This window comes from Bos grunniens, chromosome 26 (genome assembly GCF_055505025.1).
Source record: "Bos grunniens cultivar Pamir isolate PY7600 chromosome 26, Bosgru_T2T1.0, whole genome shotgun sequence".
NCBI classification, from domain to species: Eukaryota; Metazoa; Chordata; class Mammalia; order Artiodactyla; family Bovidae; genus Bos; species Bos grunniens.
In genome coordinates, this window is record NC_141190.1 from 43,919,484 (window position 1) to 43,936,248 (window position 16,765).

The following is a 16,765-nucleotide window of genomic DNA, read 5'->3' on the forward strand; positions in this document are numbered from 1 at the left end:
CCGGGTGGCCTGTTTCAGGGTGTGCACAGAGGACCCGGGCTGACTTCGTGCTTGGAAGGGGTCCCTCTGGCTGCTGGGTTGAGAGATGACAGGAGAGGGGAGGGCAAAAGCAGCAAGACCCCTTAGGCGGCCTCTGCAGGAGGTCCACGGAGAGGTGGTGGCTGAACATACCCAGTAGTAGACGCCCACTGTTAAGGGAATACTCTGTTCCAGTAACGTGGACGCACGCCCCCTGGATGCCGCCTCATCGCTGTGCTGCGGGAAGTAATTGCCACTGTTGCAGTTTGACATGGGCCCCTGGGGCTCTTATGTGTATATAAACACATACTTTTTTTTTTTTTTTAACTTTAATGGGATTATACCCCAAGTATAAAGTTCAGTAATCTTGCTTTCCCCCTTAATATGCCCTGGGTGTCTGCTCAGTGTGTACAGAGCCACCTTCTCTCTTGCAGCTGCCAGGCAAATATGACACAGTCGTGCTGTTATATGCCTAATAATTCCCAGAGTCACGGACACTGCTGTTTCTACGTTTTCACTGCTTTGAACAGTCTTGCCATGAAAGTTCTGGGTTGAAGGGTGAGAGGGACGATGCGTAGGGACCGGGGTGAGGCGGTGATGGGAGGTAAGCCAAGCGGGCTTGGGTCGAGATGCGGAGGGTGACCCCGCCAGCCTGTCGTCTTGGAGAATGAAGGACGGATTCCCAGGTTTTGCCGGCTGAGGCCACGCTCTCCCCTCAGCCCTCAGCACTCAGTCATTACCAGGGCTCCTTCTCGGCCTGCTCTCTCTCCTGTCTAGAGACGCTGCAGGCGGCAGGGTGGCCTGACTGAAGCCACCCGCTCTCCTCTGGTCTCCCCGCAGGTGACTGGCCTGGGCCTGTGGCCGCAAACCCCACCGGGGATGCTTCTTTAACCTCGGCCTACAGCCAACCCTCCCGAGCTCTGGCGTCAGTAACCTTGTGACCTCTGGCCCTTGCCCATCAGTAGACATCTCCAGCCTGGCAGGTTCCAAACAGAGAGCCCTTTGGAAGTTTAAGCAGCAACAGACTATTTACATAGCCTTGAACTACCCCTCTCTGAATATTTAGCAGTTTTAGAAGGGAAAACGGGGACTTTACAGTGGACCCCAGTAGACTCAACTTAGCCAAATCATCAGGGCGGTCGTCACCCGCAGTGAGATGGCACGTACCCCTGATGCGGAGCTGAGAATGGAACCACAGCCCTGGGCGCCCTTCCCCGTAAACACGGGAAAACTCAGACATACCACAGTGAGCAGGGAGCCAAAAGCAAAGATGAACAGACCCGATGCACAAATGTTCATAGCACTGTTCTTCACAGTAGCAGAAAGGCGGAAACAACCCAAACGTCCCCCAGCCAGTGAATGGAGAAACGAAGTGTGGTCTTTCTTTGCGATGGAATATTATTCAGCTGCAGAAAGGAATGAGTTCCTGACACACGTTACAACGTAAGTGGACCTTAAAGACTACGCTCAGTGAAATAAGCAGACCAAAAGGACGACTTACTGTACGTTTCCACTTGTGTGAAATATCCGGAGGAGGCAAACTCACAGAGGCAGGAAGTCAAGTGGTGGTTGCCGAGGCTGAGTTACTGCGTGGTGGGGACAGAGGACCTGTTTGGGGTACTGGTTTCTGTTTCTGTAAGCCTGTTGGAGCTTGATAGTGATCATGGTTGCACAGCACTGTGAATGTCATGAATGCCACTGGATTGGACCGTTAAAAAAACAGTAGCAAGTTCTATGTTCTATATGTTTTACCGCAATTTAGAAAAATCAGTTATGCGGTACACCAAAACCCATTGACTTCTGCACTTTTGATAAGTGAATGGTATGGCACGTGAATAGGCTGCTCAGTCATGTCTGACTCTTTGCAACCCCCATGGACTGTATCCCGCCAGGCTCCTCTGTCCATGGCATTCTCCAGGCAAGAATACTGGAGTGGGTTGCCATTTCCTTCTCCAGGGGATCTTCCAGATCAAGGGATCAAACCCGTGTCTCTTGCGTCTCCTGCGTTAGCAGGCAGACTGTTTACCACTGGGCTGCCTGGGAGGCCTGTTAAAAAACAAATTGAGTGACATGCCACAAAATGGTCCCAGTTCTCCCAGGGACGTGCTGCGTGGGCCCCTCCCTTCCCCTGCTCAGACACCACGTGTTAGTCTGCTCGGGCCACACAGACCAGGGCGCTTACGCAACAGACACGTGTCTTCTTGTACTTCTGGAGGCTGGAAGGCCAAGGTTAAGGCGTTGGCCTCTGTGGGAAAAATGATTCAGAAGGTGCCGGCTCTCGCGTCCATCCTTCCCCTGCGTCCCTGATCCGCTTTGTCCACTCCTCTTCCTGCACCAGCTTCCCCTAGACCCGCTGCCAGCATGTCACCTGCTGTGTGTGTGTGAGGGGGGGTCAGGGACAGAGCTGGGCTTCTTTGTCCACACTCCGGCCTCCAAAACCGTCATGTGCGTGGATGAGGGAGTACAGTTCTCCCAAAAGGAGTAAGTGTTCCATCCTGTTGATGCTGTGGGCCTGTGAGCAGAAGCCGTGACCCATCTGGATGGCAGGGCCCTGGGCAGAACCAGGACTCCAGGTGACCTTCTGGCCCACGGACAGGCTCGCAGCCCTTGGGTGTCTGCTGCAACACTCAGCCGTCAGCGGTTCGCAAAGCAGAGGTCTGAGCCAAAGGGAAACGTGGCTCCCAACTGCCCGTCACTTGCACTTTGTCCACAGGGCTCAGTCCTGGTGTTCTCAATCGCTTTGTTCTCCGGACACCCGGGGTTTTGATTATGAGCTGCTGAGGATGACTTCATGTGGAGATTTTATCGCCTAATAGAGTGCACACGTATTTTAGAAAAACAAACCTCGCGGGACAAAAGTAAAACTACAGCTTTCCCAGAAATATGTTTAAAGAAGAAAAAAAAAAAAACAACGTTAAGAACCCAGTAGGATGTAAAGTGCTGGTGTGAAGTGTGAGGCAGCAGGAGGATGCTTGGGCCGAGGTGGCGGGCCAACCCCCTCCACAGCCTGCCCCCAGGCCTGCCTGGAACGTGGGCACAGGGGTCTCCCAGGGCCCCCTTCCTCCTCCCTGAGTGAGCAGGGCTGGAGGACCAGGGAGAGCCTCTGCAGGCGGGGGCACCAGTGCAAGGCCTGTTCCAGATGGGGCACCCTAGGTAGTGTCTGTGCTGTCCAGGGGGAGCCTGCTGCCCACCCTCCTTGCACAGCCGACGATCCCCCAGGCCCTGCCTCCCACCCGCGCCCCATCTGGCCTGTGCCCCGGGTGAGCTGATGAACGCCAGCCCAAGGCCGAGCCTCCATCTGCCAGTGTCCAGGGGACTGTGTATCATCCTGCGCCCTCGGGTGCGTGTCCACCTGCCCAGCAGCCTCTAAAGGAGACAGAGCAGGCGCTGTTGTTGCGCGTCACGCCTGGGAAATGGAGTAAGAATGACAGTGCCCTCTGCGTGCTTACTGTTGGAGGCCTGATGCTGACTCTGTGTTGTGCCCTCTGCGTGCTTACTGTTGGAGGCCTGATGCTGACTCTGTGTTGCGCCCTCTGCGTGCTTACTGTTGGAGGCCTGATGCTGACTCTGTGTTGTGCCCTCTGCGTGCTTACTGTTGGAGGCCTGATGCTGACTCTGTGTTGCGCCCTCTGCGTGCTTACCGTTGGAGGCCTGATGCTGACTCTGTGTTGTTCCCTCTGCGTGCTTACTGTTGGAGGCCTGATGCTGACTCTGTGTTGCGCCCTCTGCGTGCTTACTGTTGGAGGCCTGATGCTGACTCTGTGTTGCTCCCGGGAAGTTGGTAGCATTATCACCCCTGCTTTACAGCGGGGTGATACACACATGGCCACGCATACACATGTACACACCGGCACCCATGCCTCCACACACAGGTGCCCACATACAGGCATGCACATGCACACACCCACACACAGGTACACCCTGCAATGCACACGTGCCCACACGCCTCCACACACACGTACACACGCCCATACACATTCACATACATGCACCTGCATATGTGCCCACACGCCTCCACGCACATGCGCACAGGTGCCCCCGCATGCAGGCACGCACATGCACACAGCCACACATGTACATACCCTGCAATTCACACATGCCTCCACACACATGCACACACATGCCCCCCACATACACATGCACACATACCCACACACATATACATCCCCACATGCACACATGCACACACACCTCTGTACACACGCACACACATGCCTACACACACACACATATCTGCACACATGCCCGCACACATGCCCACACACATGTATACACCCCACGTGCACACATGCCCACATGCCTCCACACACATGTACACAGGTGCCCCACATACAGGCACACACACATGCACACACATACCCCACACACATACACATGCACACATACCCACACACATATACATCCCCACATGCACACATGCCCACACACCTCTGAACACATGCACACACATGCCTACACACACACACACATCTGCACACATGCCCCCACACATGTATACATCCCACATGCCTCCACACACATGCACACAGGTGCCCCACATACAGGCACACACACACGTGCACACACAAATGCACACACATGCCCCCACCCACACATACACTTGCACACATGCCCACACATATGTATACACCCCCACATACACACATGCCCACACACCTCCATATACATGCGCATACATGCCCCCACATGCACCTGCACACATGCCCACATACATGTATGTGCCCTCACACGTTGCACTCTTACCCACACACATGGACTCGCCTTCACTCCTGTCCATCTTCTCAGCCGTCAGCACTTCCTCTCCCATGGTCCCCTCAGGCTGTGAGTAACCACTCTAGCTCCCATGATCACCCATTCATGTGTGTCTCCCCCCAAGGCCTGAGCTCCGGAGATGAGGCCATGCCGTCATGGTCCCCAAGCCCCCCAGCACCAGTCCAGCTGGGGAAGTAGCCAACCGAGTGACAGTGCCCCAGGAGTCAGTGGATCAGGCTGCTCGTCTCTGCCCCGGTGCTGTTGCTGGACGGAGCCTGCCCTGGGTGCCCGTGTGGGGGCAGCTGAGGGGCCTGGAGGCCTTACTCCAGCAGCCCTCGCCCGGCCCCCCCGGCCCCAGGCCTCCGAGCAGGAGCTGATTGACAGACACACCAGGCTACTCTGCCTCCCACGGCCTCGTGTCCAGGATCATTGCTCTTCCAGGTCCCCCTGGACGTGCTACCCCCAGGAAGCCTCTGCAGACCACTCCCCATCGCCCTCTGCCTGGCTGCTGGGGCACATCTCCACATGAGGCTCCTGGCTGCAGGGGGCCAAGGGCCTCACCCATGTCCTGCCAGGCCCTCTCCCAACGGGCGAGCCGAAGGCATGGCCTGGGGTTCCGGGGGCTGAGGAGTTGGCAGGACGGTGTCAAACCCGCACCTGGCAGGGGTGAGGAGGGAACGTGGTCAGGAAGGACATTCCTGTGTCCTACTTGTGAACTGTGTCCAGGTGCCGAGCGGGCACAGGCCCCAGTGGACCCAGACACGGCCACTGGTCATGGGTAGCTCACGCTTTGCTGTGTGTGAAAGTGCAGGTCTGAGCAGCGCCTAGAGAGCTGGGCCCCTGCCCACCGCCCCACTGCCCCCGCCGCCCACTCCGTTGGGCAGCCTGGCCGACAGGGCCACCCACTCCTGGCTCACACACTTAGGTTTTGGCCTTTGGAAAAAAGAGTTCTTTGCATCACTTATTTTCAGTCCCACCCATGTCTGGCTGCTCTGAGGCCCCAACAGGGGCCAGAGGGATTTCTAGGAAAGGGGATCACGTGGAAAAGGAGCCGTGGGCAAGTCATCTGGGCCAAGCTGGACCGCTTTAGGCTAACACGGCCCCAGCACATCTCCCCAAGTGTCCCGACTGTCAGGCAGGTCTCCCCCGGGGGCCTGAAGTAAGGAGACAGGTGCGGTGACTGGCAGAGAAGGGCAGGGTAGCCTGCATCTCCTCCCAGGCTGGACCACAGAACCCTTCTTTCCAGGAGCATCTCTCGCACCGGAGTGTGGGGTGCCCTCTGCCTTCCCGCGCTAGGCAGCCCGCTGCCACTGTGGAGCTGGCAAGCATGATCCCCCCCACCTCCCGATGGAAAGAATCAGCCAGTGGAAAGCTACAAGAACCCCCAGCACCGAGCTCCTAACAGTTCCCCTCAACTGTGTTCACACAGCGTGGCACCGGTGGGGAAAGTCGCACATAGGACCTATTTACTTAGAGGCCCGGCCAGCCTCTGGAAATGAGCGTTGCAGAGTTGGCCAGGAAAGGCTGGAGTTACGTGGGAGCCTTTCAATGTATGGCTGTCCCACAATTCGTATTCCAGGCTCCTGTTGATGGACGTGCAGATGGTTTCCAGTGTTTTTCACGATTATAAATCACGCTGTGGCGAGCCGTGTTGGCGCGCCTCCTGTGGAAATGGGCTAGGCTTTCTTCAGAACAGTCTCCCCCGCCCTGCATTTGCAGGGTAGTAAGCATCGCCTTGGAGAGCTTGTTAAATATACATATTACCAGGTCTGTCCCTTGGCAGGTCTGAGTTTTTTAAGGCCCAGGAATCTTTTCTTTCTTTCAGCCGGACTTCAGTGATTCCTGTTATCAGGGCAGTTTAGTCCCAAAGCAGAACTGACTCAGGGAGCATGGGCCACAGTTACTAATTAGATATACCGATCCCCCCAAAGGGGTGTGCCCAATTCCGCGCCCTCCCGCAGTGGAAAAGAACCCCGTTTCTCCACATTCTTGCCAATTCTCCATACTGTGAGGTTCTGTTTTGTTTTTTTAGAAAAACTTTTCCAACTCGAGGAGGGTGTAGTAATACCTTATTTTAATGTAATTTGCGTTCCCTGTACTTTTGGTGTGGTTGAGCACTTTTTCAGTGTTTAATGACCATTCAAGTTCCCTTTCTGTGAATTACCCATTCATGCCCTTCGTGTGCTTCGCCGTGGAATGCTTGTCTTTTTAAAAATCAGTTTGTAATCATCTTTCGCGTGTTCTGCTCCTTTGTCAGTTATCTGTATTGCAGACACTGATGTCTAGTTTGTTTTGTCTTTTCCTCTTGCTTATGGTGTCTTGTTGAACAAGTATGGAATGGAATTATAATCGGATTTCTTAATCGGAGCTGTTTTCATTTTGTTATGGTTTGTGCATTTTGTATCTTGTGTAAGACATCCTCCCATTCCCAGTCAGAAAACCGGTCTTCTACATTTTTCTCCAGAGGTTTTTTAAAGTTTTGTTTTGCATGTTTAGATTCTAAATATGCTTGAATTGGCCATGTATGCCGTGTGAGGCGGGAGATTTCGCTTTATTTTCTATGTGGACAGCCAGCTGTTCCAGAACCTTCTTTTAATAGGCCACTCTTTCCCCGGTGACCTGTAATGCCACGTCTGTCCCATGTCAGCTTTCCGTATTTGCTTTCATCATTCTCTTTGAATGTGGTTTTTGGTGTTGTGGTTGTCTTTTCTTTCCTTTAGGCTACATCACATGGCTTGTGGGATACAGACCCTGCACTGTTCTGCACTGAGAGCACAGAGTCTCAACCACTGGACCGCCAAGGACGTCCCCTATATAGGGCTTTTAAAAGACAGCTGTACTGAGAGACTTCCCTGACGGTCCAGTGGTTACGACTCCAAGCTTCCACTGCAGGGGGCACAGGGTTCGATACCTGGCTGGGAAACTAAGATCCCACAAGTTGTGTGATGTGGCTAAAAAATTTTTTTTAATAAAAATAAAAACAGCTATATTGAGATATAATCCACAACCATGCAACTCGCCCATTTAAAATGTACAATGCAGTGATGTTAGTATATTCACACACCAGCATCATCAATTTGAGAGCATTTGCGTATTCTCTGAAAGAGACCATGTACTACTCTCACCATTAGCTGTGTGCATGCTCAGTCGCTCAGCTGTGTCCAACTCCTTGTGACTCCATGGACAGCCAAGCTCCTCTGTGCATGGGATTCTCCAGGCAAGAATACTGGAGTGGGTAGCCATTTATTTCTCCAGGGGTCTTTCCTGACCCAGGGATCAAACCCACATCTCCTGCATTGGTTGGCAGATTATTTATCACCAAGCCACCTCCTCCCATCTTCCCAGCCCTGAGCAGCCCCTAACCTACTTTCTGTCTATATGGATTTCCCTATTCTGGAAATACGTGAGTGACACCATATAATATGTGCTCTCTTTTGACTGGCTTTTTCCACTTTTTTCACCCAGGAGTAGCTGGGTCGTATGGTAACAGGTTTTAATCACCTGAGCAACTGCCAGACTATTTTCCAAAGCAGCGACACCACTTTACATTCTCAGCAGCGTCACGTGAGCATTGATTACTTCACATCCCTACAAGGGCCTACACTTGTTATTCTCGACTTTTAGACCCTGGCCATCTCAGTGGGTGGTAAAGTGGTTCCATCCTTGTTTCCATTTCCAGTTCCCTGATGACTGATGATGCCAGGCATCTCATCGTGCTCTTATTGGCCATTCATGTATCTTCCCTGGAAAAATATCTGTCGTCTCTGTTGCCATATTTAAATTGGGTTGTCCTTTCATCGGGCTTACCTGGTAGCTCAGTTGGTAAAGAATCCGCCTGCAATGCAGGAGCCTCCGGTTCGATTCTTGGGTCAGGAAGATCCCCTGGAGAAGGGATAGGCTACCCACTCCATTATTCTTGGGCTTCCCTTGTGGCTCAGCTGGTAAAGAATCTGCCTGCAATGTGGGATATTCTAGAGTATAGGCCCTTATCAGATATACGATTTGCAAATATTTTCTCTCATTCTCTGGGTTGTCTTTGCATTTTCTTTTTTTTTTAGGAGATAAAATATATTTATTGCTTTAAAGCATTACATAATTGTTTATTTAGGCTAAAATACATTTTAATGGCATTTATTCAATGTAATTCCAAGAAAAGTCAAAACAAAATATTTTAATTTTTAGTGAATTTTCTGTTCATCATTATATTGCACAATGTCAGATTTAAACCAAATATGAAAATGAAATGAAATATTAGTTACTCAGTTCTCTCTGACTCTGTGATCCCATAGACTGTAGCCTGCCAGGCTTCCCTGTCCATGGAGTTCTCCATGCCACAGTACTGGAATAGGTTGCCATGCCCTCCTCCACATTTTCTTGATGATGTCCTTTGAAGCACAAAAGTGTTTAAAAGTCTAAATTCTCTATTTTTTTCTGCTGCTCCTGCTTTTTGTGTCATATCTAAGAATCCTTTGGCAAATCTGAGGAGGCCATGAGGATGTACCCTTGTGTTTTCTTCTAGAAGTTCTTTTTTTTTTTTAGCTCTTACATTTAGATCTTTGAGCCTTTTTGAGTTCATTTTTGCCTGTGATGTAAGATAAGGGTACAACTTTATTCTTTTGCTTGTGGCTATCCAGTCGTCCCAGCGGTATTTGTTGAGAAGATTATCCTTTCCCCTTTAAATGGTCTTGGCGCCCTGTTGAAAGTCAGCTGACCTTCACACACAGCTTTGTTTCCGGACTCTCAGTTCTCTTCCTCGGAGCTGTGTGTCCCTCCTTGTGCCACACTGACTTTTTACGGTTGCCTTGTGGTGCGTTTTGAGAAAGGGAAGTGTGGATCCTAGTCTGTTCTCTTTTTCAAGATTGTTTTTGGCTATTACAGGTCCTTTGCAATTGTGTATGAATTTTAGAATCAACTCATCAGTTTCTCCAGAGAAGTCAACTGGGATCTGACAGGGATTGCATTGAGTCTGTAGTTCTGGGGACTTTACCATCTTAACCACGTTAAGTCTTCCATTTCATGAACATGGGATACTTTTCCATTTATTTATAACTTTAATTTCTTTAACAATGTTTTGTAGCTTTCAGAGTGTAAGTTTTGCATTTGTTGTTATGTTTACTCCTAAGTATTTTATTCTTTTTGACGCTATCGTAATTGAAATTGCATTCTGGTCAGACGTGTGTTTTTAAATACTCACTTATTTGTTTGGCTGCATCAGGCCTTAGTCTCTGTATGTAGGATCTTCACTTCGGCTCTTGGGCTCTCTCATTGTGGCTCACAGGCTTAGTTGCCCTGGGGCACGTGAGATCTTAGTTCCCTGACCAGGGATCAAACCCTCGTCCCCTGCATTGCAAGGCGGATTCTTAACCAGTGGATCACCAGGGAAGTCCCTCGATGTGTTATTCAGCAAGCATTTTAGAGTAAGTTTTTCTTAAGCGGAAGGCTAACAAACTGAAGGTCCCAGGTAGTGAAGCAGGCCAGTCCTCGCCCCTCCCCTCGCCTGACCCCGCAGCTGTACCACATGCTGTGGGTGGGTCTCCATCTTGTTTCCTTTCTGTTTAAATGAGATGCAGGAGGTGGTGGGTGATGGGCGGGAATCACTGAGCTTAATGAGTTCTCCCTCTAGAGGTGGGTCTGATGGAGAGAGAGGCCTGAAATGTTCCTTCAGTGTTCCATCTGTCCTGGCAGGGGAGCAGAAGGTCAAGGGAGATCGCCCTCACCCTCCTAACCTGATCCAGTGTGGACGGTGGTCAGTGACAAGTGTGAATGAGACAAGCTCCTGCCTTGGAGGCTCCCCCAGGTTTGTGAGGAAGAGAGACACAGTCTCAAAACAGAATGGAAAGTCTGGCTTAGGGACACCACTTTGCCAAGGGCTGAGTTTGCCTGGGCTTCTCTGGTGGCTCAGATGGTAAAGAATCTGCCTGAAATGCAGGAGACCCCGGTTCAATCCCTGGGTCAGGAAGATCCCCTGGAGAAGGACATGGCTACCCACTCCAGTACTCTTGGACTTCCCTTGTGGCTCAGCTGGTAAAGAATCTGCCTCCAATGTGGGAGACCTGGGTTCGACCCCTGGGTTGGGAAGATCCTCTGGAGAAGGGAAAGGCTACCCACTCCAGTATTCTTGCCTGGAAAATCCCATGGAGAGAAGAGCCTGGTAGGCTAGAGTCTATGGGGTCACACAGACTCGGACATGACTGAGCAAGTAACACTTTCATTTTCATGCTGAGGGCTGAGTTTGCCTAGTGAAGGGCACAGCCAGATATGTCTCTGAAAGTCCGGGAAGGCTTCTTGGAGGAGGTGACATTTGAGCTGAGTCTCAAAAAGGGCAGATTCTCTGGCAGACAATGAGGATAAGGCTTTCCAGCAGAGGAAATGATCTGCACAGAGGCCCACGGATGGGAAAGAGGCCACAGCTCTCCTATGGTCCTCCGCCTTGCTAATATAAAATTAAATGACTCAAAAAATATTATGAACTACAGGGTTTTCTCATCTCAAAAAACCTTGCCTGGATGAATAGTCATGAAGTTTTACTGTCATTATCTTGGTAATTGCCCTACCATGCAGGCTTAGTTATAGATGAGCATATAAATCATTATCTCATGGAATTATTATAAATGATGAGGAATTTGGGGGATTAACAAGTTCAAGCTAGTTGCTTACATGTGACAACTAGCTCTTCGGTGGTGAGAGAAAGCCTGATTAGTAGTGCTTGCCACTTCCCATAGTGTAAATACTCCCATCACAGCTGATTTTGAGCCATGTCAAGGCTGTATTGTCACCCTGCTTATTTAAGTTATATACAGAGTACATCATGAGAAACGCTGGGCTGGAAGAAGCACAAGCTGGAATGAAGATTGCTGGGAGAAATATCAATAACCTCAGATATGCAGATGACACCACCCTTATGGCAGAAAGTGAAGAGGAACTAAAAAGCCTCTTGATGAAAGTGAAAGAGGAGAGTGAAAAAGTTGGCTTAAAGCTCAACATTCAGAAAACGAAGATCATGGCATCTGTTCCCATCACTTCATGGGAAATAGATGGGGAAACAGTGGAAACAGTGGCTGACTTTATTTTTGGGGGCTCCAAAATCACTGCAGATGGTGATTGCAGCCATAAAATTAAAAGACGCTTACTCCTTGGAAGGAAAGTTATGACCAAGCTAGATAGCATATTGAAAAGCAGAGACATTACTTTGCCAACAAAGGTCCATCTAGTCAAGGCTATGGTTTTTCCAGTGGTCATGTATAGATGTGAGAGTTGGACTGTGAAGAAAGCTGAGTGCCGAAGAATTGATGCTTTTGAACTGTGGTGTTGGAGAAGACTCTTGAGAGTCCCTTGGACTGCAAGGAGATCCAACCAGTCCATCCTAAAGGAGATAAGTCCTGGGTGTTCATTGGAAGGAATGATGCTGAAGCTGAAACTCCAGTACTTTGGCCACCTGATGCGAAGAGTTGACTCATTGGAAAAGACCCTGATGCTGAGAGGGATTGGGGGCAGGAGGAGAAGGGGACGACAGAGGATGAGATGGCTGGATGGCATCACCGACTCGATGGACATGAGTTCGAGCAAGCTTTAGGAGTTGGTGATGGACAGGGAGGCCTGGCATGCTGCGATTCATGGGGTTGCAAAGAGTCAGACATGACTGAGCGACTGCATTGAACTGAACATGGAGTTGGAAAGACACGTGCAGGTCCATACAGACCTGCGCAGCACACAGTTGTGTGCAGCCCACTTAACTAATTAATGTTCTCTTAAAGAAAATGCAGTCCCATGACTCCCTCTGGGGTGAAACTGCTGTCAGCAATGTAGACATCAGCTGATGGCATTCCCAGTGTGCGACGTTGATGTAGCCTGGGAAAAAGGACGGACGGATGGGTGGGTGGGGCTTATGCAGAGAGGAGACTGTGTGTTTAAACTTCGCACAGCACAGAGCAGCCAGTGGTGAACGGAGCAGAGGGGTTCCGGGGGAGCAGTGGAGAAGGGAAGAGGAAAGGGCTAAGAATCCCCAACGCTCTAAGACACACTGCCTGGTAGGAGGCTGTGCCAGGCCGTGACTCCTGCACCATCCGAGTCTGGAAAAACAGCCACACACCTTTGCCCCTGACCTCTGACCCTGACCCATCCAGTGGCGCCCCCAAGACACAGCCCTGGCGGAGTCTCACTGGAGCTGGCATGCAGACTGCCCGTGCCCACTGTCTCTCCTCGAGCCTGGAAGCAGAGGGCCCCGAAGCGGCCCCCTCTGTGCCTTGGCGGCTTTATGAGGGCGCCCAGGCAGCCCTCGCTTGTCCTTCCTGCATTCGAGCCACCGGGAGTGGGGAGGTAGGTCCAGAGTGTGTGGGAGCCAGGGCGGGGGCCAGGGCCCCAGGTGGCAGGACATGGACCCCCACAGAAGAGTGAGGCTCCCCCAACTCAGCACATCATGGCAGTGGGATTCCCCCCCAGGCAGGGACACCCCTGACCTGTCATTTTGGCCAAAACCATCTTTCTCACACACGTGCTCCTGTAATTTCATGTCTGCTCCCAATTCGATCTGGATATTTGTGTCCCCCTTACTGACTAGTCTCTTCTCTATCCCCCGCTTCAAGCCTGATGCCAGGTGACCCTGATGTGTCGCAGCCAGCGCCCTGGTCATGCCCCCTGCCCCATGCACGAGATATGCCCCCAGCCCCACTGGGCCCTGCTGTGCCCCTTCCTCTGCCATCACCTCTGTCCCCCAACTCTGCTTCCAGGGCGCTTGCTCTAGCCGTTTCTTCTCAAGTGGCCGGAACCCACCCTGAGTTTAAAAAAAAACCCTGAGAGGTTCCGGGGTGGCATTGACCTTGCACAGTCAGAGCCCTGCTGAGCACAGGTGTGGGGTGGGGATGGGGCCCCTGGGCTCTGTAAGGATGGGCACCCCCAACTCACAGGCTGAGCACCAGCAAAGCCCCCCCACACGCCTTCAAGGGGAAGTCCTACTCCCCACCCTGACCGCCCCGCCCCCCAGCAAGCCACACCCACAAGTGCTCTGTGGGCGGGGCACCCAAGGCTGAGAAAACACGGACCTCTGGACAGGCCTGTGTTGGGGTTCAGGGTACGTTCCAGCCCAGAGGAGCTAGGGGCCAGGAGTGTCGGCCAGGGCCTTGCCTCCAGGGTGACCACAGGCCCAGCGGCCTGAAGCACTATTCTCTAGAGCACAGCAAGCTAGGCTTTTTAGCTTTTCAAAAAAGAAGATTTTATAAATATCTGCACAGAAACATCCGTATTGGTAGGTTCTTGGTGACCCTCCACGGGAGCAGCTCGCAGGGGTTAAATCTGCTTTCCGAGGGGGGACACACTGAGGCCTGCGGGAGCGGGGTCAGGAGACAACCACCCCCAGCCCAAGGGCCTGCCCCGCAGGTTGCCTTGTGGTCTGGGAGCTGAGGACGCAGGACCAGAGGTTAGGGAAAACCAGACGCTCCCTCTCTGGAGCAGCTGTGTTGCCAGCACAGCGGTTATTTGTGAGACGGTGGAGCGGCCATAAATCAAGGCTTTCCCCAGCAGCACAGCTAATGAGGACTCTGAAATGACCCCAGGGTGCCCCTTCTGCAGAACTGTCGGAGAGAAACCGGGGCCACACCTGCGAGGACACAGGGCTTCTCCCGAACCTCGTGCAGACCTGTGCCAGACCTCGTCCCCGTGCGCCACAGGGTTCCCGTACCGCCTCCGGGCCGGTGTGCGCAGGAATGCTGTCCAGACGCCACCGGGGCCGCTCCGTGCACGCGGGCACGCGGGAAGGCTGTGGATGGCAGGCACCTTCTCCTGAGAAAAGCGGCCCAGAGTCTAGAGACAGCGCCTCCTTGGTGGTGGCCACACTTGCTCAGAGCACACTTCTGAGGTCCTAAGCTGCCAGATGCTTGGGTCCACCATTCTGGCTTCTCAGCCGCCTCCAAAAACAAAGGCTGATCAGCAAAAATTAAAATTCAGCTTCCAAACTGGGACGTGGGCTCAGCCACGGGCCCCGGTGGGATGGCAGACGAGAGAAGGAGTAGGCAGTGGCCACACAGGCTCTGCACGACCCCTTTGTCCCAGGTCGGAGGAGCTGGACTGTGAAAGCACGTGAGGGCCCCTCCAGAGGAGGCCGCGGTGCTGGGGGACTCACCCCGTGAACTTTAGTCGCCAATTAGGGATTAGCCCCTGTAATTTTCATCCACTGGGACTTCCTTCCTGTGTTAATAGCACAGAACCACGCCTTTTCCTGTCCATCGGGACAGACCGTTGGTGCGCCCGCATCTGTGGGGTCAGATCTGTGGGGTTCCCTGCTGGGCGGCCTTGGTCCACAGCTACAGAGCTGAGGTCAGGCTCTTGGTTTAGACCCGGGGGTCCCTGGTGCCGCTGCCCCTCTGATCTGCGGGCCCCCCGAGTGCACAGCCTCTCCAGCCCCTGGGCCCGGCTCGGAATGAGTTCATTATTCCCAGCCCCGACGCGCCGTGCTGGGCCGCCAGTTTCTCCAGGTTGGCGGTGCTCAGAAGCTGGCCACTGCCAAGTCCAGTTGTTTGACTTAATGTTTCAAGGCCAAGTCCTTTCAGGAAAGCTCTCTCCATCCCAGCCCTCCTCCCTTAGAAAAATAGATGTGCAGTTGACTGGCTTTGCAAGCTGTTAAGCTTCATCCTTTCCAGAGAATAGCACCAACAGCTCACTCGTTCACGCGCGTCCCCTTCTCTCCGTCTTCCTCTGTCCGAATGTCCCTCTCCTTCCAAATGCACGTGAAATGGAGCCAGGAGAGTGTGGACCCGAGCGTTTCGGGGATGGGGGCTACAGAGCAAGCACTGGCTGTGGGCTGTGCAAAGGAAAGAGCCCGGGGCCACCAGGGAACGGAGGTGCCGATGGGTGGCCAGGGCCTAATTAATAACCCATCTACATATTTATACGCCCACTGCTTCCCCGCAGCGGGAGGGGCGGCGCCATGCAGGCTGTCGACTCGGCCTTGCCTCGCCTGGTGGCAAGGGCATGAAGGACACACACAGGCAGGGGGTGTCTTTCTTGTGCTCTGAAGGCGCCAAGAGAGCTAAGGGAACTTTTCCTGGCCCAGAATCCTGAGTCAAGGTGAGATGTGGACTTTGGCAACGGCGAGCACGTCCAGGCCTTCCCCGACACAGCTCCTCTGTGATGGGGTCGGTGGCTCCCTCTCTCTCTCGCCACTGTGCCGGGACTGGGCCTTAGCCCCAGGCTCTGAGAGCTGTAGGAGGACGGGGTGGCATCCATCTCCTCTGCCCAGGGCTCCCCTACGTCTGCACGGGGTGGGGCCTGTCCCCTGAGACGCACCCAATGACTCGGCTGGAAAGGGGGACAGTGTGGGTCCACGGCTACTTACCTGCTGTGGGGCTGAGGGTTAACAGCCCCTTTTTTTGTCTGTAGAACAGAGGCCAGGTCATAATCCTGCACACCTTAAGGGGCAGGATGGGTTTGTGGTGTTGGCTATCCCCTGTAGGGTCCACGAAAGCTCTGTGGTATTTAGCAAACAGTCACCCACCTGGGCTTCCCCGGTGGCTCAGCGGTAAAGAACCTGCCTGCAATGCAGGAGCCACAGGAGATGTGATCCCTGTATCAGGAAGATCCCCTGGGGGAAGGCATGGCAACCCTCTCCAGTATTCTTGCCTGGAGAATCCCATGGATAGAGGAGCCTGGCAGGCTACAGTCCATGGGGTCGCAGAGTCAGACACGACTGAAACAGCTGAGCTCATTGCCTACCTCTTTGCAGAAAATGGGATTCCTGTTCCGGATAGAAAAGATCCCACCTGGACTTCCCTGGTGGTACAATGGTTAAGAATTCACTTGCCAATGCAGGGGACACTTGGTCCGGGAACATCCCACATGCCTTGGAGCCGCTAAGCCCGGGCACTGCAACAACTGAGCCCTCACACCCTAGAGCTGGTGCTCCGCAATAAGCCAGGCCACCGCAATGAGAAGCCCACACACCCCATCGAAGAACAGCCCTCGCACCCTGCAACTAGAGAAAGCCCGTGGGCAGCCACAAAGACCC

The 16,765-nt window shown here is 52.9% G+C and overlaps 1 protein-coding gene across 8 annotated transcripts in view; it reads left to right on the forward strand.

Annotated features, from left to right (window-relative positions):
• LHPP (phospholysine phosphohistidine inorganic pyrophosphate phosphatase) overlaps window positions 1-16,765 on the forward strand; it is a 128,424-nt gene that overhangs the window by 89,020 nt on the left and 22,639 nt on the right. The window contains exon 7 of one of the 8 annotated variants that reach the window (XM_086378320.1): window positions 1,335-13,975. The exons of the other annotated variants lie outside the window; for them this stretch is intronic. Within the exon in view, the coding sequence (XP_086234446.1) occupies window positions 1,335-1,377 (43 nt within the window). The 3' untranslated portion in view covers window positions 1,378-13,975. Of the gene's footprint in view, window positions 1-1,334; window positions 13,976-16,765 lie in introns of those variants that run through there. 8 annotated transcript variants of the gene reach the window in all.